At 35.9% G+C, this 23879-nt stretch overlaps 3 protein-coding genes across 4 annotated transcripts; 2 read left to right on the plus strand and 1 right to left on the minus strand.

Moving 5' to 3' along the window:
• The first annotated feature begins 78 nt into the window (after positions 1-78).
• snx8a (sorting nexin 8a) lies at positions 79-9668 on the plus strand. The gene is made up of 13 exons (XM_043235305.1): positions 79-222; positions 877-1004; positions 1109-1238; positions 2138-2328; positions 3249-3369; positions 3660-3796; positions 3986-4066; positions 4189-4349; positions 5385-5514; positions 5593-5661; positions 6341-6490; positions 8065-8214; positions 8337-9668. Exons 1-13 carry the CDS (start codon positions 201-203, stop codon positions 8424-8426), a joined length of 1560 nt encoding a protein of 519 aa, XP_043091240.1. The 5' UTR covers positions 79-200; the 3' UTR covers positions 8427-9668.
• Positions 9040-12606, minus strand: nudt1 (nudix (nucleoside diphosphate linked moiety X)-type motif 1). Of its 2 annotated transcripts, none has more exons than XM_043235308.1 (4): positions 12469-12606; positions 11985-12140; positions 10415-10560; positions 9040-10313 (listed from the first exon to the last, which is right to left on the minus strand). In XM_043235308.1, exons 2-4 carry the CDS (start codon positions 12134-12136, stop codon positions 10141-10143), a joined length of 471 nt encoding a protein of 156 aa, XP_043091243.1. In that variant the 5' UTR covers positions 12137-12140; positions 12469-12606; the 3' UTR covers positions 9040-10140. The 2 variants fall into 2 exon arrangements, with proteins under 2 accessions (XP_043091243.1, XP_043091242.1); XM_043235307.1 differs by having other exon boundaries at positions 12405-12564.
• Positions 12607-12935: 329 nt separating this feature from the next.
• mrm2 (mitochondrial rRNA methyltransferase 2) lies at positions 12936-15658 on the plus strand. The gene is made up of 2 exons (XM_043235306.1): positions 12936-13538; positions 14414-15658. The coding sequence occupies exons 1-2, from the start codon at positions 13238-13240 to the stop codon at positions 14836-14838; spliced, it is 726 nt and encodes a 241-aa protein (XP_043091241.1). The 5' UTR covers positions 12936-13237; the 3' UTR covers positions 14839-15658.
• Positions 15659-23879: the final 8221 nt, after the last annotated feature.

Here is a 23879-nt window from a genome sequence, read left to right on the forward strand (position 1 = left end):
TCCAATCATCTAAAACCAGTCTATAATGTCATATAAATATGTGTTTGTCCTCAAAGAGCCTGCTGAACCCGAGGCTCCTCCCACTGTCACACTGTACCATGTATTTCCACATCACTACAACTTTAAGGAGAGGGACATTCCTGCTCTTTTCTGCAGGAAATCACATGGAAGTGCCATCGCGCTCACATGACATATAAACTATGGCAGCGGACATCAATGAAGGTAAGGAAGACGAAGTACAGGCATTTAAGCGAAACATCGCACAGTTTCAGATAATGTTTTGCCGTGAGGTTTATTCGTTTAACTTTTGTGCTGGCTTTTGTCTGCGAGTTTCTTTTCTTCACAATTTCTCTGGTGGCGTTTTACATATCTTTAGTCGTTTTAACTTAACGCGAGTTATGCGCTAACGTTTCTCTTCATCTGTTGTATCTCTGGTTTCACCTGTTTAGTGACTATACATTACCTGTCAATTAGGTTTTCCAGACCGACAAGTCAAAACTAGTTGATATTTTAAAGCTGATGTGTCCATATAGTATGTATCCTATAAAATAATTTAAACCTTTGAGACCATTTTATCCATTTTTGGAGTGAGCTGGGCAGAACAGAACAGATAGTTATGATTATGCGCGCAGTGATTATGCAAGTCTGATTTAAACCATCATTTACTCCGCAAAGGAAAAATTGTCATTGGATTCGAACGAAAACACAAAAGCCAATTTTTTTTTTGCCGAGACGTACTATACTTCACAATTAATCTATATTCTGTCTTCAGTCAGTTTGATTATTTCAGTGTGCAATACAGTAACAAAATCGAAATGTTCCCAGTCGCCTATTCCAAGTCAGTTCAATACTAAGCGTATTGTCTTTTGAACGTAGGATCTGTCCCTTCATACTATCGTGAAGTACATCAAGCCATCTGCTCCAGAGCTGATGAACGAGTCCCTGTCGGTGTATTCCAGAGAGTTCTCAGCAGAACATCTCTCTCCATCACCCTTCAAAACCAGGTGAGACTCGCGCTAGGATATATACGTACATACATACATACACATACGGGGTTCTTGTGGAACTTATTCTGCACTGGCTGAAAGGTATCTTGTCTGGATTTTAGATAGCAGAACATGTAAACGGTGGAGATGGGTTCTTAAGTAAAGTCTCGCTGTATAAAGGCTTGGCTCTCATTGCGCTTGCTCAACAAGGAAAACCACCAAGTCCTAAACTGCTGGAGAATTTCATACAAGGTAAGCATAAGCATATCTGTCCCTCAGCTGACTGTGGTAAATGTGTAGCTTGATCAAATGTCAGCCCAGGTAGGTCCCCATAAAAATTGGTCTTTTTTTCCACGTCATGTGATATTAAATTGCCTCTTACGTGCTGTCCCGACTGAATTACATTTAAGCTGCATTGCAGTGATTTGCGCAAGAGCAGAGCTTAATATGTAAAAAGATTTTATTGCTTTTTCAACATTTCTAAGAAAAAAATGTGCACTTTTGAATCCTAAGGTGTCCTCACCCTGTTTTATATGGCATACATGCATTACATTCCTCAGGCCTATGATTTTGTTGGATAGGTTGTGCAATGGTGTGTTTTCGCGACATATGATTCATATAAGAGCTCTGAAGAGTTAAATTCAGTACAGGCCTCTTGTGTTATTTCAGGTGCTGTCAGTATGACAGTTGACTGTGCACTTTAATAGTGATGTTTCCTGTTTTTTCCTCTAAGCAAGAGCAAGTTTCCCGTCAACTGCATGCCAAATGCATATCTCTCTTTGGAATGACCAAAAAACATTTTTTTTCTTTTGCATTCCACTAAACAAAAGCAAAGATCCCGGGTTGAATATGCTTGCTGAGGCAATGTTTTGCTGGGTCAGGTTGTTTTTTCCCATTTTCCAGATTTTTGTTTCTAAATTGGAAACACAAACCACAGAAATTCACAGAAAAATAACATTGTGTGCTGCACAGCTCTTTGCCGTTTTGGCAAAGACTTGGAACAGGGATAGAAAGAAAGTAATCTTCTTCTTTATCTCATTGAAAGTTAAGTATGACACTGTGATCATCACCCACATGTAACGTTTAGTCAGTCACACCCGGCTGTCAGACCTCTTTAAATACAGTACAGTAACTGATATACGTTTTTTAAGAGTTCCCGAAGCCTCAGCTGGGAGAGCCGAAGGAGCTTCAGAGTCTGAAGATGCAGACGGTTCAGGAGAGTCCTTTGAACTTGACTTTGACTCTGGAAGAGCTGTTAAAGAAGAACACCATCAAAGTCGAGCTCATTCCTGAGAAGAAGGGGCTGTTTCTTAAACACGTGGAGTATCAGGTCACCAGTGAGGTGAGTGACTTAAGCCAGCATTAAAAGTTCATCCCAAAAGTAAAAAAGTGCTAATAATATCAACCCTTCAGTTATCTAACAAGTAGCTGAGTTTATTTCTTCACAGAAATTTAGCATTGCATGACTTGCTCACAAATGGATCCTCTGCAGTGAATGGGTGCCGTTAAAATGAGAGTCTTTTCAGTGGACAAGGACATGACAGTAATCCGCAATTAAGCCATCGTAAAGTTGTTTTCAACTTCTAGCTGTTGCTTCTGGCAAAAATAGGAGTTATATATCTGTGTATTGCTTTTTCCAGTGGAACAACTCATATTGTCTTTTCTGTTGGTCAAATCCATTGCTGAGCAAGTGATACAATGTTTACTTTCTCCAAATCGCAAACTCAGCTACACCTTGGATGGCCTAAAAGTCCTTTTTTTTAGCAAATTTTAATTTTTAAGGGAACTATTCTCTTAAAAGGCATGTTTCACAAGTGTTTTTCTGTCTTTGGTGAGCAAAAAACCCAAACTATATATCATTAACCATTAGCTGAGTCATTGTTGCTGTGCCATGGTGCACAAACAAACAAACAAAACAATTACTTCTCTCCATATGTAGTTGAAATATGGCCCACTTTAGCATTACCTTTTTTAAATTTAGCCAAGATACACGTGCAAGGACCAGGAGTCTGCTTCATGTTATGAGGAATGGTTTTCCTTGATCACTTGATGAAAAATAAAATAGCTTGACTTTGCAAAGACACTGTTATAGAAGGAAGAGAGGGTTAAAAATTGTATTTGGCAAAAAAGTATTATAAGTTATAAGTAATAAATTATAAGTATAATTTTTTTTATTTAAAAAGTAATAATGCAAAAATATAAATATTGATTGATTGCAACAGTTACAGTTGTTTAGTTTATCTTCTATTTGCCCTTTTTCAGCGCTTTACAGTATCAGTCTATCGGCGATACAGTGATTTTGATGTGTTCCATGAGCTCCTGCTTCAGAGATATGCTTATAGAGTCGTGCCAGCACTTCCTCCCAAAAGGGCACTGAAAGGAGGTAAGGCGTTGATTTATTCACTCTAAAATCTCAAACCTGTAGATTACAGTCTCGTGCATTTCCCACTTAGACTGTGCTGCGTGGCATTTAATTTCTAGAAACCAAAAAAAATCGTAGCTATGCCAGGGTTTAAAAAAAGGAAACTTCTGTTTTTCTGCAGATTTCAGCAACTTGTACTTCCATAGTAACTGAGTACCAGAAAAGTTCCTTGCTGTGTTTTATTAATGGGAGGACTACACGTTGTTTCTGGAAAACTTTAATCTTTTCTCTGTTCTTTGGCCCCGCTGCAGTCTTGACCTCCACGTCAGAGCGAGAGTTCATTGAAGGGCGGAGACGAGCTCTGGGCAGGTTTCTGAATCTTGTGGCACGACATCCTGTCTTCTCCGAGGATGAGCTTATGAAAACATTCCTCACCTTCAGTGGCTCGGTGGGGATTTTTTGCACTTGATTTAAAGTTCTATATAAATGGGATTGAATTATTATGATATTTTATATTGCAAGATACGTGCGTTTAAAAGTATTTTGGATTTGCCGGTTCCGGCTTGAGAAAAAGAAATGTATAAATTGTTTTATATTCTTAATAGACATTTCAAATTTCTATATTTATGTCTCACAGGATGTCCAAACTAAACTTAGAGATGCTTGCAAAAAATTGGGTGATGAGTTCATGACATGCAAATATGCAACACTGGCCAAGGTTTGCTTCAGTTTTATGTTAAATGTTAAAATGTATGTTTGTGTCGAAATGTCATAATATTTCCTTTCATTGCAGTATTTGATCATTAATACTGCTTGGCTGTATTGGGATTTCTCCTGCAGGATTACCTTCCAGTGGATATTCAAACTCAGTTTTCAGCCAGCAGAGAGCTCATCAAAAATATCCATAACAGTTTTCAGAAGTTACGGGACAGGGCAGAGAGGATGGCCGAGCGCTCGAAGGAGAACGCCACAGATCTGCTGATGTTTGGGAAGGAGCTCAGGTACCAGCTCATCCCGGGGGCTTTCCCTGAATCTTTGTGGTATCTCATAAACCAAGGCCAACTTCCAAGGTGGCCTCAAATGTTTCAGAATAAGTTAAAGCAATATTCTGATTTCACATTTAAAGTACTAGAATTTACGATTATTACAGTTGGTACTGTCATTTAAAAAAGGTTCAGAACCACTGTCGTAAGCCTGAGAAACATTGCAGGATACACTGCATCGTGAAACGATCGTGGCCAATCGCAGCGACTGTCTCACAATGTCTGTGAAAGACATAAAATCAGAACGCTCAAAATATAAAGCCAGAAGAAAGATCCCAGCCATACGTACTGGTAGATGTAGAAAATTTTTTTTTTTACCATTTAGAGGAAATAAACTGAATTATGACTTTAAAGGCCTATATAGAGAGCCACGTCTTGAATGTAGAAAAAGTTTAGAATGTTTAAAATATAAAAGGCAGCTATAGATTTCTATCTGTACAAAAATTCACTAGTACTAACCAGTTTTTTCTACCACCTGTTCTGATCTCTTTAAGTCATGTATATGTAACGGAGGTGCTGTGCAAGATAAACCTCACTCCACTGAGCGACTGATGCTAGAGGTCGTGGCCTTTAGCCTCCTTGTTAGAGCGCCCTCCTCCCATGCCAGAGAATTGGGTTTGAGACTCGCTCAGGGGGAGTATAAGTTGTGGCGGTGCAGACCTATGGGTTTACATATATATATTTTTTATTATTCTTCACATTATTTATTTATACATACATTTATACATATATTTATTTCAATACTCCTTTGATTTTTTTTTTCTCTTAACTACCCCCATTACCCCTTGCGGCATAAATAAATAAATGAATAATCCTTCAGAGATACAATCTAGATAATCATATAATAAAGGCTTTATTTCTTTGATGGTGATTGTAATTATGGTACGGTGCAGTAGCATTAGCTGTTTGAGTAGTATTTTAAGAGAGCCTGATTGTCAGATGTTTGTGACTACCTGCCATAGATTTCATGTTTGGTCTCTCTCTCCGTTCCAGTTCTTTAGGATCAGATGAGTCACCTGTGCCTGTCCTGGCATCCTGCAAGAGTCCTTGGGCTGCTCTCAGACGCTCAGTCAAAGGGCTTTCTGTTGAGTTCTCACTTCTGTCTGAAAAAGCTGCCCAACAGGTACTGTGCTGCCCACACATACCACTTGAACTGGCTGCACACTGCTACAGAGGAATTTAATTTGTTTATTTAATACAGGGCAGAAGAGAGGAGGATGATGTGGTGGAAAAACTGAATCTGTTCCTGGACTTGCTGCAGTCGTACAGGGTGAGTATTTAGGGTGTGTGCTTTAACATTTAGCCACAGCTGAAACATTTTTCTTTTTTGCCCATTGAGAGGCAATAAACTGAAATATGACTTTTAGGGCTGATTATGCAGTAAATACAGTACCAGTCAAAATAACTGTTATTGATAGTAAGAAATGTTTTTAAGAAGCAAATCGGCATATTAGAAAGATTTCTGAAGAAACCCGAGACACTGAAGAGTGGAGTAATGCTGAAAATATAGCTGTGACATCACAGGAATAAATTATAATTTAAAATGTATTCACATAGAACACTGTTACAGTATTTATTGCAGTGTATATTTAAAGTTGCAATAATATTTCAGAGTATTAATGTTTTTATTGTGTTTTTGATGAAATAAATAGGGGGATGAGATTTTTCCAACAAATTGTAATTACTACAAACCTTTTGATTGTTGTTTTTTTCCTAAATTATTTTTTTTTTTAGAATAAAGCAAATGAGCTGTAATTTAGCTATGTTCATCTGCTGTTTATATAGAGAGGACAAGAAATAATGGGGAGACAGAGGAGATACAGAATTGGCATTTGTTGCAAGCTGAATTCAAACCTGTGTTACCCACATCAGCACCAAAGTTCAAAGTACATATAAATCAACACTGAGCCGTGGCATGTAAGATTTTGTGTATGTGTGCTGTCATACAGGACTTATGTGAACGGCATGAGAAAGGGGTCTTGCACGAACACCAGCGCGCGCTGCAGAAGTACGGTGTCATGAAAAGACAAATGCTGAGTGCCACGGTTCAGCCTAAAGAACAGGTTTCTGTCGAACAGCTGGAGTCCCGCATTGTCCAGGTCAACCCTCACACACACAAAGCTACAGCACATTGTCTGGGAGAATTACCTGAGGGGAAATGTGGGTTGAGGGGCGCTGAAACATCCTTTTAATTTAGTAGGTGAAATTGATCTGAAGGGCTTGAAACCAAAGCCCTTGAGCAAGATTTGTATCCTCAAAATCCCTCTGGGGATGCCCCAGGCATCTGAACAAAGATCTCTGGCTCTTTGGAGAGGATGTAGAAGGCCTCTTTTTTTATCTTGTTTAGGCCTGGGTTTTCCAACTGGGTGTAGAGAGGATGAAAAGGGGGCGAGGAAGTTTGTGAAAGACTGGATTTAAAAAGGAAACAAACATTGTACTTAAAACAAAAACATTTAATTTAGGCTTAAATGTTTACATTTGTTCAGAGTTTGATTATATCGGTAATACACCACTATTTGGTCTGAGTGAGATTTATTTATTTAAAGAAGTAAACACTTATAAGACCAGATTTACTATCAGCAAGCCCTCGTTTCACTTTAAAAAACTACTGTCAGGATTTACTAAAAACACCCTGCAGGAAATTAGCACTGAAAATGCATGGACGGTTATATTTTGGATATTGAAAATGCATTTGTAAGAGTTTCCCTTTCGGAGAATATTTAAACAATAATCATGCAAGACAGTTTACTGAGATTTGCTCAGTTTAATAGTATTTGTGGCATTATTTAATGGCCAAAAAACCATTTGTTAAAGCAGGTAGTGCCGCTCTACGCTGGTCCATATGGAAATGAGATGTTACGTCTGTGTTCTTTAATGTGCATATTTTCAGTAAATCACACACATCATTTTCCGTTTCAGCGCTTTTATGGAATTGTGGTATAACACTAATTGATCAAAAGCGACAGTAAAGACATTTCTAATGTTAAGAGCTTTCTATTTCAAATAAATGCTTTATTTTAAACTTTTTATGTGTATCAATTTTTCCCATAAAAAAATCATGTGCAATAAGAGTAATAACCGCTGAAGATTTAGCTTTGCCATCACGGGAAGGAAATTACATTCATTTATATTGTTATTTAAAATATAATAATATTTCACAGTATTACGTTTTTACTATTTTTTTTTATTCAACCTAGGTGAGAATAAGGGATTTTTTTTCCAAAATATAAAAGAGAAATATTACAGAGTATTACTAAAATAGTAATAAAACAGTGATAAAAAAACTGAGATTATTGCATAAGCCACCAAGTAATTCTTGGCAGCCCATTTCATTTAGTTAAATCTACACATTTATACACCGACTAAACTTTCAGCATTTAAGCATCCATTTGATTTATCAATTTAATTTTGCTACACAAAACATAAAGTCCCTGGCCAGATGGAGGACAAGAGAAACACTCCCCCGTTCTTAAGTGATATTGATGCGATGCCAAATCATACGAGGCACTTCCCATATCTGTCTAACCTTCAAATAGCATGTCACAATCCAGTGGTTCTGAACAGCTGGGTGGCTCATTGTGATAATGATAATGATGATGATGATGATGATGGAGGTTAGGGTGGGAAGATGCGACCGCACTGTGACCTCACTATGATCTCTGACTCGCCGCAGCAAGAAAACGCCATCCAGGCCATGGAGCTGCGTAACTACTTCTCCCTGTTCTGCCTGCACCAGGAGAGCCAGCTCATGTTCACATACCTGCCCATTACGTCTCACATCCTGGGGGCATTTGTAAGCTCCCAGGTGCAGGGACATAAAGAGGTGAGCTCATCTTTTACCGGTCTCTGTGTTAAAGCTATTCATTTTAACGTGTGCCAAAGTTAGTTTGATCCTGACGAAGCCTTCTAATGGTTGCCGTTGTGTCTTATTTTGCTCTGATCTAGATGGGTGAGGTGTGGCAGGATCTTCATTCCAAGCTTAAAAGTCTTTTTGGGGACGGCAATGGACAGTCTCCGCCTCTCAGCCCAAAATAGCCTCCCTTCTGTGCTTCCAGAATCGAAAGAAAATGAACTCCAGCCTGTTTTGAATAGCAGGAGTATTCTTTCTTGCATAGAGTTATGGGGAACTGCTTACGTGTGAACGTGTTATGCGGCAGTTCCTAAAACCTGTCGAAAAGTGCCCTTCATTTTGTAGAGTTTGAACAAACTGATGTTTAAAATAGGCTAATGCTGTTGAGAACAAGCTGAGGAAATGCGAAAAGATGCTACAACACTGTATTAATGTTAAGTGTATGCAAAGCTGATGCTGTTGTTTTAAAATGTAAGCAAAGCTGAAAGAGAAATTTTAGATTATACAAAACAGTGCATTTAGAGAAAGATGACTTATAGCTAGTTTAGTGCAATATAGAGAAATGAACTGAGAAGCTAATAGCCAGAGCGGTGGTCAGTCGAATATACACAGCAACACAGGAAATATGCAGAAATGATGTTATTAGTTGCAAAGACTTCATATTCTTCCTTGTTCGTGGTTTAAGCTGACAGATCTGGTTGTCTGTTTTTAAATCTTATGACTTGCGCTTCCTTGTGATTGCAGCTTTTTCACATTTCATCTTTATTTGTAAGTAATATTTACACTACCATTCAACAGTCTGGATTTAGCAAGATTTTATTTTTTGAAGGAAATAAACATTGTAATTTAGCAAAAGTCACAGTGAAGACATTTATATTACTAAAGATCCTGTTTCAAATAAATGCTGTTCTTTTGTACTTCCCGTTCATTAAAGTATAAAGTCAACTTGAATCGGCACAAATGTTTCCCTCAATGACAAGAATGAATATTTTGAGCAGGAATAGTATACCTGTATTCTTGCTGAGCGTTCCCCGTGAGGTATTCAAACTTCTGAACAGTAGTGTATGCATGCAAACACTTTCTGTTTTGTTTCAGAGATTCGAAACGTTTTAAGTAGTAAATACAACGAGCATGGTTATTAATTGCTTATTATTAGCTGCTCTATACTCCAAAGACCTGTTTTCATTCAATAAATCGTGAAGGTCTGAAATTTTCTCACCGCTAGTCAGCGATCAAGTGAATTATACTTCAACATGTGTGTGAAAAACATTTTACTTTTACCATAAAGTTGTTGTTTCTGGATAATGCACGTACCACACATGTTGCTGTCTTAACTGTTTAACATTCTACAAAACAGAGCTTATTATTATTGACTGTATGTCTTTATGTTTCTACTAGGTGAGAGGCATTAAAGAAATGGAAACTGTTGTTGTACTCCAATACATATTCAATCCTGCCACCTCCTGGTCACAGAGGACAAATGTTTTGAGAATTATTATCACCTACATTACATTCAGTTTGTGTACATATTCAGACAGACAATTAGTTTTATTCTGCACTTTCCAGGATTATATTTAGCAGATGACAGATGGAGAAATGTGAAACATCTTTATAAGAAAGGTATGAGTTTTGATGTACTCTACAGACCAACCATTGCAGTAATGATGGACAAAGAAGGAGGTAAAAAGAAAACAGAATATACACATGTATGAATTTAACCAGTAACACTGAACTAACAGATAACACCTTTATCCTTGCAAAAAAAAAGTATGCTTATACAAACCGCAGGACATTTATTCCATCCTACCTCATGATTTCACGTAGCATCCATGAAACCACGTAGCTGGATCATTTCCACTGATACAGTGGCAGTGTTCATCCGTGGTATTCAAACCCCAATCACACATCCTCCACTTCCTCCAGCTTGTGCTCCACTATCACTTCATGACCGTGGAATTTAAAATATCCCAAGAACTTCTTTTTCTGAAGCATCAGTGGGAACCACAGGACATCATCTGCCCACATCTGGCTGAAAGGTATTTTATCCGTGTCAAACCACTGTGGCCTCATCTCTGAAAGAGAAAACAAAGCGCTTCGGTGACACGTTATTAGACCTCCCGTCTCGGCATGTGTCTCACAAACTGGATCATTAAGTGATGTGGTGCTGTATTACCCTCTGATTCGCTTGGCTCTCCTTTATAGGTGTCCGCTCTAAAAATGTGGACATCCAGCAGTTCTGTTTCCCCAATAAACTCAAATTTAATATTTCCAATCTTGTGGAGGGTGTCAACAGTGAGGCCACTTTCCTCTAGCAGCTCCCTGTCAAATAAAATGTTATTTTATTTTAGATGGGAAACCAATAAGAGGAGGGAAGATTGAACACGGCCAATCGCTGACAGCATTGTTAAGTTCTACAGACAAGTAAATAATATAAAACATTCTCAGCAGCGTTACAAAGTTCAAACGGTTTGATCTGTAGCTTCAAGACAGACACTGAAAGAACATAATAGCTTTTTTTTATTTTTTAAAGTGAAGCATAGTGGTTTCTATGTAAGAAAAAAAATATACAAAAATATCTATATTAATAAATCTTGGTTCTCGAGAGCAGAAAGAAAACCATTCTTAATGCTTTTATACCTGAAAACATCTTCTATGATTCAGTGTTGGACCTGTAATAACTAAATATTTGTTTAAACACCATTTTATTAACCATATATTCTCATTTAATTTGCTGTTGTAAATTATATTTGTACATTTAAATATTTGTTATAATAAGTGCTGTTAAACGATTAATCGCATCTAAAATAAAAGCTTTTGTTCACATAATATATGTGTGTATACTTATGTATATGTAAATACAAACACATGAATATATATTTAAAAATGTTTATATTAAATATAATATAAAATATTATAATATAAATGTATATAACTATAAATATTGTCAAAATGAATACTCAAAATATATATGTGTGTGCATTTATATATAAATAATAAATATGCACAGTATGAATACGTATATTATGTAAATGGTTTAAAAGACGTTAAGATATCTGCATCAAAAAAATGTACTAAAGATTTTATGTCCATAGAAAGCACATTAATTGTATATAAAGTGTTTACTTTTAAAGTTTAAAATAAGGTTTTGGTGAATAAATGTCAAAGTTTCATTAAAATATTGTTACTTTGTCATTCAGGTATAACAATATTCATAAAAAAATGCAAACAATGTGCTTATTCTGACTTATATATTACATATTAAAATATATTAAGAATAAGGGAGCATATTACATTTTACTGTGTTTTAAATTAGTAAAAAATTCTTACAAATAAAACCTAGGATAGTGGCAAATTAAAAAAGAAAAGAAAAAGAAATTACAACTAAATATTATTTGGAGTGAAAGCATTTATTTTTGCAGTAAATATACCGGACAAAATTATTACACTTAGTGAGAATATATTATATTTAATTTTTGCTAAATAAAAGAGCATTAAATAGATTTAATTAATCGTACGATAGCACTAGTTGTAATATTATTTTGATGCAATAGTTGGAAGTATTACTATTACTAAAACTAAATAAATTAAAACTTACAGGCATACTTTAATAAACGAACAAAGTGACAGCATCTCAATAACTAAACTAAAATGAAATATTAACAGAGCTATAAATGAAACTAAAACAACACTTTTTTTGGCATCAGTAACATCCCTGTGTAGTCGAGCGTGGCTGTTAGGCTCACCGTCTGGCCGCCTGCTCTATAGTCTCTCCTGGCTGGACTTTCCCTCCAAACCCATTCCATTTGCCAGCTCCAAAGCCTCTTTTCTTCATGCCCAACAACACCCGGCTGGGCTGCACCACCAGCACCAGGGTCAGCAGTTTATTAGTCAACATCACCCTGTACAAAAAAAAAAGTGTCTTTAATGGATACTACACTATTTTCCTTTAAGAGTAGGCTTTTTTTTTTTTTTTTTTTTTTTTTTTTACACTATCCGCGTTTGAAGCGCGATTAAGTTTTCTTTTAAGTCGATGCACATTAAGCAACAACTATTAATAGATCAGATAATTAATGAACGATTAATATAAACCTGTACAGCGCAGCTTCCTAAATTCATTTAAATTGTTCACTTTGCATTTACTTGTATGCTAAAACTTTGCTTACTTTGTCCAGAGTAATAAGTACAGACACGAAACGTAATCACATATACAGTACAAAAATAAGATACGGATATATGCAGATAGTTGCAGAAAATGAATCGTTCTTGTTCCCGCGTGCTGGCCTCAGTCACATGATCACGTGGAGACTTCAGGTTGACAACAGTGAATTTAGTCATAAAAGTGATTGACGTTTAATGGAGATTATTAACAGCATATGATCTACAGATCTGCTCAAACGTATTACTCCAGCAGCTATGTTTGACTCCGCCTACGTGCGTTTTGTAACCGAGTTGAGCAACAGTGAAATGTTCTCGATGGGAAAAGCGAGTCATTTCTGTGAATCGGTTCGTTCGAACAGAACTAAACCTGCAATTCAAATACATAAATTGTCTAAATTGCATACTTTAGCCAAACCGTAAACATTGTTCAAGTACACTCTAACATTTCTGCCACACTACTACTAAAGACAGCTATTCCTTATCTCGCCACACGTAAATCATTGAAAAGATCCGACTCAAAAGAACGGGTCTTCGAATCGTTATTCGGAGTGTGTAACAGTCAAATATTCTCGACTGATACTAAAAGCAATGATACACAAAAGCGCAAAGATGAGCGTGTTTAACAATGAAACGATCACTAAATGATGAATGCGTTTGATCCGAATAATGAATAATATGTCATACAGATAAGTAAAGCGCGGTAATGCTTAACGACATGATTTAAGAGTCTGCGCAAAGTACGCGCATCTTTGACAGCATTGAGGACGCCATAAACGCACATGTGTTTCACTTGTTTTCTTGCGCTTGAGTTCTAATGTATCTCTCCGGGTGTTTGTAAATGATGTGGAGACATATCCCAAGGTCGTTCTTTCACGTGTCGGCGGTCTCTCTAAAGAAGACTCCTCTGCATCTGAAGGGCAAGAGTGCAGCCGATCAGAGATGGCTGGTGAGGCAGCTCAGTGACCCTTTCGTTAAAGCTGCTCACGCACAGAATTACCGCTGCAGAAGTGCATTCAAACTGATCGAGATAGATGACAAATTCAGACTTCTCAAACCCGGCTTGAGTGTCATCGATTGCGGTGCTGCGCCTGGTGCATGGAGCCAAGTTGCAGTCCAGAGAGTCAACTCAACAGGAGAAAGTGAGTGATCACCAGTGTAACAACAATTAAAATATAGTAACAAATTAAAATATATAAACAATAGTCTCTCTCTCGCTCTCTCTCTCTCTCTCTCTCTCTCTCTCTCTCTCTCTCTCTCTCTCTCTCTCTCTCTCTCTATATATCTATATATCTCTATATATATATATATATATATATATATATATATATATTACCACCTTAATGAAAACTTTTGAATACACTTACTTTTTCATTTTATTATGTCTGTTTTATTTAATATTTCTATAATAATATAACATCCCATCATTATTATTATTTTTATAAGTAATTCATAGCTAAGTACAATTTCTATATGTCTACAGAACTAATTCTTAAAAAGACAGAGAGATAGAGATAACTCATATTTATAATAGTGCTGTCAAATGATTAATGGCATCCAGAATAAAAGTTTTTCTTTACATAATAAATATATATTGTACTGTGTATATTTATGCATATATAAACATGCGTACACATACACTATTTATTTACATGTGTATATACATTCATTTTTATATATATATATATATATATATATATATATATATATATATATATATATATATATATATATATATAAAATTCAATGTATAAACGTAACACTTCAATTATTTTAAATAACTTAAATAATATATATTTCACATATATATACATGTGTTTGTATTTGTGTGTACATAATAAATATAAACATTATATACACATATTATGTAATCAAAAACATTTATTTTGGTTGCAATCACTGGTGATTGATCATCTGACAGCACTAATTTATAATCTATTAGACTATTGCCTTCTGATTTAGTTATTGTTTTTTTTAGCTGGTGAGGACATAAACACTATACCTTTGCTCATTCCAGGTGTGGGTCTTCCTAAAGGAAGCGTAATAGGAATAGATGTATTACACATTTGCCCTTTGGACGGAGCTCAGCTGCTGTCAAATCATGACATCACTGAGCCCTCGACTCACACGGCACTGGAGAAGCTCCTCCCCGAAGCCCGAGCAGATGTCATCCTCAGTGACATGGCCCCCAATGCCAGCGGCTTCAAGGAACTGGATCATGAAAGACTGGTCACCATGTGTCTATCAGTGCTGGACTTAGCTGACAAGGTTTTGCACCCTGGGGGATCTTTGATTTGTAAATATTGGGATGGAGCTTTGGCCTGTAAGCTCCAGCAGAAGCTTTCCTCTGTGTTTCGAGACGTAAGAACACTAAAACCAAGAGCAAGCAGGAAGGAGTCTGCAGAGCTTTTCTTTCTGGCGAGGATGTTCAAAATGAGATAGGAAGGCTTTTTTTTCATGCAAATGCATTTTAATGTGTAAAATATAAATAAGTATATATTTTATTTAAAAAATATATTATGTTCCTATTACTTGTATGTAAAAACACTTGGCTCAGGGCAACAGAAACCAGAAAATCAATACAGATAATGGATATAAATGCTATTCAGAATAATTAGATTCAGGTGTTGTACATAACATTAAGTCAGATTTCATATGAATTTTAATTTATCAGAGAGGACTAGCAGTGTTAAAGACATGATTGACATTCATCTAAATATAGTGCAGTTTTCTTTCCTTCTGTTAATAATGAAATAAAGAATATTAGAAAAGAAAAAGAAACATTTACTCATATGAGTATTTATATTTCATTTTATGGATTAAATCAGTGGTTCTCAAACAGTGGATTGTGAAGGATTCCAATCAGGTTTTGACTAATTAAAAATATTAAGCAAAACAGATAATGAAATAAAATAATTATAATTGACAAAAAAAGCTTATGATAATGAATTAACAGACTGTAACATTTGAAAAAATTGTGTTTGTGTTCAGTTAATAAAATGCAATAAAAAAATGATTTCCATTCAATAGAAAATTGATTGTTTCTGTTCATGCTGCTTTAAATTTTAAGTTTAGTCGACCTAAAATGTAAAGTGACACCATGGATATCCACAAGTTAAATAACGGAAACTCCAACTTCTTTCTTAACATACAGGAGGCTGCTTTAGGTTTTACTAGTTAATATTTCCAAAGAACTGAACATGAAAGAACAAAACGGCAGTCTGGCCAAATTATGGATAAGCAAATGTTATTTCATGATTCATCTTTAGACTATGAATATTGTACACAACTCAAACAACATAAAAGCAGTTGGTTTGAGGAAGCTGGTAATCTTTCAGACTTTGAAGTGTTTCTGTTGTTATAAATGGTTACATTTATGTGAATAATGTGTGTATATTTATAATCAGTAAGTGTTTGGTCTAATTATTATTATCTAATTAAAAGTCTAATTATTTAGGTTATTAGTTACAGTCTGTAGTTGTTAAAAAACAAAATGACAATCCATTATTCCATAATTTAACATGCAGAAAAAAAATCAGTGTTCATAGAATAATTAACATAATTAAATTGTAGAATCATAGATAATTGGCTGAAATGAAATTAAATGGGTAGTAATATCCTCATCTTGTTACAAACTTGTATGACTTTTGTTTTTTCTGCATAACACAAAATATGTTATTTAGAAGAATGTTGGTATGCAGTTTTTGGCTCTTATTGTCTGAAAATAAATAAATAAATAAAACGGTGGGAAACAAAACTATTTGGCTACCAACATTCTTCAAAGCGTCTTCTCTTGTACGGCAGAAAACAGAAATTCATACAGGTTTGGAACGACACGAGGGTAAATGTTTTTCATCTTTTAAAGCTGGATTTGTCTTATTTTAAATGATTTTTAGTCATTAAAGCTGCCTAATGAGCCTCAGCCCTCTGGTTCGCTATGGATATTAGGTAGCCTTTACTTTTACTCTTTGTTGCGGCACCTAAAACACCGGACCGGAAGCTTGCCAGAAGGTGGCGCTCTTGAGTTGCACGCGTGAAAACAGCAGGCTGGTGTTTGCACTCAGACTCTCTCACACCCCGGTGTGGACCGGCTGTTACCGGGAACGCAGTATTTCCCGAACCGTTTGAGAGTCGAGTGCTCAAGAGTTAAAAATCCAGCATTGTCATTTGCATTTTAGCGAACTCTTGAAGTGTGGCTTATTTGACAACACTTTAATTTTGTGTTTCCCTAACTGGAAAGCTAAATTGTTTGCGCAATACCGAAAATCAGTTTTTCCAGCCGTGTAGAAAGATGCAATCATTCTCTCATTATAAGCCGAGGAGCTGCAGAGAGGATGGATAAGTGTCTTATAGACAGTATGACTAATGAGAATCCTTTGTCCCTGTAGCACTGCAGTCTCGCAGATATTAGCCTGACACATTATTATCTCAGACACTCGCTTTCTACAGTCCAGCTGTGAATGACATCCGACTCGTGCTGCATGGAGAGCTTAGACCTAACCTTTGGTAGTATGCAGAACAGAAACATTAGAGATAATAAAATAGGGTTTAATGATTCATAGAGGTTAGATCGGAGTATATTCGCCGCTAAAGCCCTCGTGGAGTTAGGGTTTTACTACAGGAACTCCTCAAACTTTAAGTAGCTCAAACTGTATGCTAGGTTTGATTTGAAAGCGCTAGAAAAAGAATGTCAGGTTCGACTCTGGATTGCTCTAATCTCAAGCTCAGGGAATCTTCAGCTGAGAGACTCAAACATACCTAAATGAATTCTGCCGGCAGCTCCGGCGCTTTCATATTCGACTGAGCTGCAGTGTGTTCCATACAGTATGGAAATTCTTGCAACCTCACTCTTTAATCTGAGCGCCTGTGTCAGCAACATGTTTAATGTGCGTGCCGCTTCGGTCAATTTGAATGCTGTGGTTTTTGATCATTGCTCTGACGTACGCTTGAGGGACAATCCGCTCCCTGCGTCAGTGACATGTCAAAAGAGCCTGGAGAATTCATTACGGCGCTTATTTGAGAGCTTAGTTTTATACGCCTGTTAACTGTTGTAAAAGTGGAGACTAGTGACTGCAGGGGTTCAGCCACACTGAGTGATATGGAAATACAAGTGGTCGTGCTAAATTTATAATAGCTTTTTTGGCCCCTGAAAGTTATCGTCTTGATTTTAGAGGTTTTTTTTCCATTTCTCTTTTATTCTTTCCATAAGGTTCATTGCTGTTAACTCACGTCCTTCTGGTTTCCCGGAACGTCTCAAATTCTCTTAAAGGTCAGAGTTCAGACACTCCGGTGCACTGTAATAATGTGCCGTCTAACTTTTTGAGAGACTTGAATTTAGAGTTGGATAGCAAAAAGTTTTGGCAAAACTTTTTGCTCGCGTTTTTCGAGCACCATCACGACTTCTACGTTTGTCGATTTTTACTTGAATGAGCGTTTAGGCAGCATTTATTCAAATTTGAATTGAAGGAAGTAGAATTAACCCTTTTAAAGTTATAATTAAACACAGTTCAAACGAATCCATGTAACTTTTTTGTTGTGCCCATAAACATGTTATTAAATGCGCTGCATAAGTGCTACTTCCAGGAACAGAAATTTCCATTTATATTTCATTATATTTAATCAATGATTTTTCATTTTATGGAGCATGGTAGAAGAACACTTCATTTCCCAGAATAAATCATCTCAGCAATGCCCATTTAAGCCTCAGGTGTTCAACGCTAAAATTGAAAACCTGAGGTCTGAATTGAAGAGAAGGCTGCTGCACATAATGCACTGAAGAACATAAAGGAACCTGAAATGTTTTGCCCCGAACAAATGCTTATCTGTTCCCAGTGCTGTTACTCTCTTTAGGAAAGTGGGTTAAAATATTACCATACACGACTGTTTAAAAGATTGCGTTTTAACAGTTTTTAGCAGTGCTTTGAAAGAAGCCTCTAATGCTCACCAAGGCTATTCAACTGTAATATTAATTGCAATATGATTACAGTTTACAATAAACTTGATCTTTCAGGAAATTATTTTGGAGTCAGTTAAGAATAATTAAATTATTATTATTATTATTAGTGCTTAAAATATTTTGTGCTGCTTAATAACTTTTGTGGAAACATTCAAGGCATCCTTTTTCGCTGAAAAGTATTAATTTCTTAAATGACAAAATATGGTTTTCCATATGTGATGATAATTTAGCTTACTCTTTTTTTCTCATTTCCAGAGCTGATATTTAGGACTGCTTACCAATACAGAAAACTTAAAACATGAATTAAAAATTTAATGGACTTTTGATAAAATGCTTATTAAGTTTTACATACTTCTGTAAAATAAGATGAAGGGCCAGTACTCTCTAAACGGTCATCTAACATGTTCATAATTATCTTAAACAGTAAATGGTAATTAGTTTTATACAAATTTCTTTTCTTGGCGCACCACACATTAATTCCCAACTCAAGGCTCATTCTGGCCAAAAGGTAACACGGAAAACTGAAGCAAAGCCATATTCTCAAGTGCACATCATGTTGTCAAATGTCATTGTATTGATTTCTGCTGTAATACACACAGCACAGGAAATGCAATTTACTAAATTGTTCAATCATACCTTTTCTGTCAGTAAAAGTGAAAACCCAGAGCAAAAACAAGGAAGCACACCGGAGAAACAAGAAGGTGGTTGTGTGACAGAGAATAGATGGGAAAGAGAAAACCAGAGAAGAAGTCTCTACATCTTTATTTCTTAGATGCATAAATTTGTTTTGGTGAACTAACTCTTTAAGCATTATGCAACACGTGACAGTCTTTAATCAGTCACTTACAATAATCAATAATGATAATAATAATTATAATGTTCTGCTGAAAGTCTATGCCATCACATTAAAACCACTTGTGTATGTAACAGATAGCAATATACTGATTGTCAGTAAAATGGTTTAAAAATAACGTGCTGGACATTTTGGTGGTGCTGTAGGACCAAAAAAATACAGCTGAAATTATTGAATAGAATTTTGTGAAACGTGTCTAATTATTTGAGAGATTATCGATTATGATTATTTAAATTGATTACTGCACAAATGACATTTCTATGTTGATTTCTTCGAATTGCTGTTCTGTAAATGACTGTATGCACAATTCATATTAACACGCATACAAATGAATAACTGGGGATTTATCCACCCCAAAAGTGAAGATTCTGTCAACATTTACTCACCTTCATGTCTTTCCAAACCTGTATGACCTTCTGTCATCTGTTGAACACACAAGAAGATATTTAAACCCTCTGACTTATATGTTGTACGATGCAAGTCAGTGGGAACCAAAAGTCCTTAATTACCAGCATTCGTCAAGGTAGGTTCTTCACCAAGAAGCTCATCCCTAAAAGGGTAACCATATTTCCTAATGTGTCTGCTTTTATTCAATTAACGCATTGCCCCGGGTAACACATTTCACATGAATAAATGCCCTTTGAATTAACATAGTAAATATCCTTGTTGCAATCAGATTAGACCCAATAACTGGGGGGTTTTGAAGTCTGATTAAGTAATTTGTAAACCTTATAGCGGTATTTGCATGCATTTATGAACATTTATGAACAGGCTATTGTTGTTCCAGCAAATTTAAGAGTGACCCAATAAAACACAGCTTGTCTCTTATGTTGGGATGAATGTAATAACCGTAAGCAGAGTTGAAGGCTGTTTTCCCTCCGCTAATTCCCTTCTTTAGTGTTTTGATCACATTTGATACTACTCCCATGGCTATAGAAGCTAAAATATATTTGTATTTAATCAAGCAATTCCCTGGCAGTTGCCGCGCTGGTTTCACGCAGGTGAGAATTTGCACACTTCGATATTAAATTAATCTGTTCCAAGAGCGTTCCGGGGGGATGGTGAACTGTCAGGTTAATTTACTTTTGTTAGGACAGCTGGTGGCTTGTATGTAAATATCAGTCAATTAAGGAAGAGAAATTATACGCGGAGACTATGTATACTTCCTAAAATTTAATTACGAGAATACGAGATCAGCTTTTAAATCCTATGGCTTCTGGCCACGGACGCAAAGAAACCCAGCGGAAATAAAGTTAACTTGCCGAAAACTTGATTTGTTCACCGATATATAAATAAAGATACGGTTAAAAAACATTTGATGGAGTGCCGGCTTAGATATTTTCAGCCGCTGTGCGATGCTCTGCATGGAGTTTAAAGCTGCAGAGGCTGACAACGAACCCCTCCGATATGAACAGATACTTGCACCTTCCAGTGCTGAATGAACACAAATCTGTTTTCTGTGGGTCTGGAGGAAAGAGATTAGAATGTTTTCTCTGAGAGTTTTCTTCTCACAGGTCTGTCACGAAGGCCCATTGAATGAGAAAATGAATCAAACAGAGATTATTCTGACAGGATTTGGAATGATTGAATGACAAGTTTCGAATGGCTGAGGGAGCTTTCGGGACACATTTAAGCAATATCTCACGGGCAAGAGTACCGTTATACTGAATATCGGCACGGGTTGACTGCGAGTAGTTACAGATGTGTTGGTACAACGGTATGTTATTGCTTTTATACAACAGTACATGCTTTGAGGTCAAGTTTGAGGTCAGTATGAGTTTTTTGAAATACTTTTATTCAACAAGACTACATTAAATGAATCAATGAAAATCTTATAAATTATTTCTCCCATTATTGTACTTCTTTTTTTATTACATATCGCCCCAAAAACTCATTAATATGCAAAATGAATGCAAGTTTTATACAAAGAAAATACTAAAAAAACAAACAAAAAATCTGTTATTTTTGCCAACGCGAGTTCATTCATGTCTTTTTATTTATTCTTTTATTTTAATTGAGTCCCATTTTCCTATACCGTAAACATAATCCAAATATAAATTTGTAAAAAAAAGCTTTGATCACTGTAAAGATATGAAAAATAAATCCTAATTTTTATCCTGGGTCTAAGTTAATTTATCAGGTTAATTCTATTAATATACTAATGTAAATTTTATTACAATAATTATTTCATTTATTTTTTTAACTGTATTTTTATTAAATCAATGTAGCCTTGGTGAGCATAAATTATGTCTTTTAAAACCATTAAAAAATCTTTTGGATCCCAAAACCTGATTCCAAACTAATGAGTACAAGTATAATGCAAATATAGTATGAATGACATTTATACTTATTTATTTTGGAGTTATTCTCTCTAATTGCATTGGAAATTATAATAATATAATGCTTAAGTGCTAAAGATGTTTAAGCCTGGCTAAAATCCTCTAAAATCAGCTGTAAATGTTGGGTTAAGCACATTTTGACACATTGCATGTAGCTTAGAGCTTGCTGTTTACTCAGAAGTGTTTGATTTGATACTTGAAGCCTGAAGGAAATTAATTAAGATGTTTCACTGCAGTTATCTATATCTAGATACCCCAACAGGCATTTATAGAACTAGACAGTCATATTAGATTTCAGATTCACCAACTGTGATTTCAAGAGGTTACCACTGTGTGCACCACTTTTGTCTTGATGTTCAAAGATGGTGGCATGCAAGGCGAGATCTTTCTATTTTATCCATTTTTGTTCTGAACTAGAGCTAAGTGCTTTCTCTGCAGGGGTTCCACTGTGCCACTCGGTCACTTTAACCCTTTGCTTTGATACATCCCCCTCTCCGGAGATATGTTTTTTACATTTAAATCAATGTTTTGGATTTATGATAGTCAAAATAAGAGACAAAGACTATTATTCTTCAGTCAACAGGTGGTTCGTCTGACCTTCACATCAGCAGTGTTTACTAAAATCCGACAAGCTTTCTGTGTATTAGTCACCGTTTTTCAGTGACACTTTCTCTAGGTTAAATTGTTACGCTTTATAGGTGGCAACAAAGGACTGCCTTTATAATTGAGTCACAGAAATATTTCTTAAAAAACACTACGTGTGACTTTGTCTTCATGAATAAGTCTTTGAGTCACTCAATGTTGTATTATATTATTATATTATATTATATTATTATATTATATTATATGGGTAACAAAGTAACAAATGATGCAAACTGATGGGTGGGCTGAAAGAGTGTTTTTTGACATACTCTGTCATACATCCAACTTGTTTTTTGAGACTCTGGTCATGTTTTGCCAGAGAAACCTCTTTACCAATGCAAACAAACAGAATGCATGAATAGCATTAGACATCCCCTGTTTATGGTGCCCTCTAAGCGACAGATAGACTCTATACAAACTGTTCGATATATGTTGTTTAGACGGTTTCTTCCCGTCTATGTGTGTGGCTATAAGTCTGGCCACACGGCACTACTAATGAATGGCTTTGCAAACTCAGAGCTATAAGGCCTTCTTCTGCCAGAAAGAATGGGAAGTGGAGCATGAGCCTGAATATTCATTGCTTTACAGACATTAGGTTGCTATAGTTGCGTTCTGATAGGTTTCTGCCCGTGAAGAGCCTCTAAATTGCGAAGAGGTTTTTCTGATGAAGCTGATGGCTACCAAGATTGCAAATGTGCGGCAGGCATTAATGCTTATTCCTACAGCTGCTCATATCCAAAAAAATCAAACATGTGCCTGGATTTTATCTCCTTCGGAAGAGATACTAAAGAATCTAACACAATTCAATGCCTTTAACATACAAAAAAAACAAAAATTAAGTTCATGTGAAACAATTAATCATTTGGACAGATCAATTTTTTTTCTTTTTTTTTATTGTACAATGCTGTATTATTATTATTATTGTGCAATAAATTTCAGTTTAATTCATCGCAGAGACATAAGAGTAGAAAACAAAACCCGAAACCAACTATATAATCTGATTGTTTGTTCTAAGACCAACAAGCATGTTGATTCAGTAAAATGTTCTTGGGTAAATCACATAAACCCTGATAGCACTAAAGGATAACACTATAGCATGAGTTGCTGTAAGTATAATACCATAAGTATGAATAGCTCAAGGTATTATAGACCTCCTGGAATTAAGCACCATTAAATATAAAGCTAAATTATAATTCATTTCATGATCGCTACACTTATCATAGGGATCCTCCACAGCGGACCACTTTCTCCTATCCTTTAATTAACCGGTGCAGAGACAGGTGTGGATTGGTGCATGGGTCAGCCACAATGGCCTCTAGGTGGACAACAGCTAAATTAGAAGTTAGAAACAAGGACACAATATCAGGAGACTGACAGATAGAACATAAAGTAATTCAGAGATGTCTTTATTTAACCTATAACCTGTCAAACAAGAGAAAATCCTCTAGACTCTTGGTTAAGACAAGAACAAAATGTTTTAGTGAGCAAACAATCAAAAAGTTGCTTACATGGTTTTTCTGTTGATTGCACAGATTATACCACAGTGCAGTGCAAGTTATTTTTAAGGGAGATCAGATTTAGTTGCATTGATTATATTTCAAAATCTGTAACTGTTTTTATGTACTCTGCTTCTGAAACTTTGATGTAATGTGCTAATATTTACTAAACTCTTTTACAAATCTGAAAGTCAAAG

This window comes from Puntigrus tetrazona, chromosome 3, assembly GCF_018831695.1.
Source record: "Puntigrus tetrazona isolate hp1 chromosome 3, ASM1883169v1, whole genome shotgun sequence".
Classification (NCBI taxonomy): Eukaryota; Metazoa; Chordata; class Actinopteri; order Cypriniformes; family Cyprinidae; genus Puntigrus; species Puntigrus tetrazona.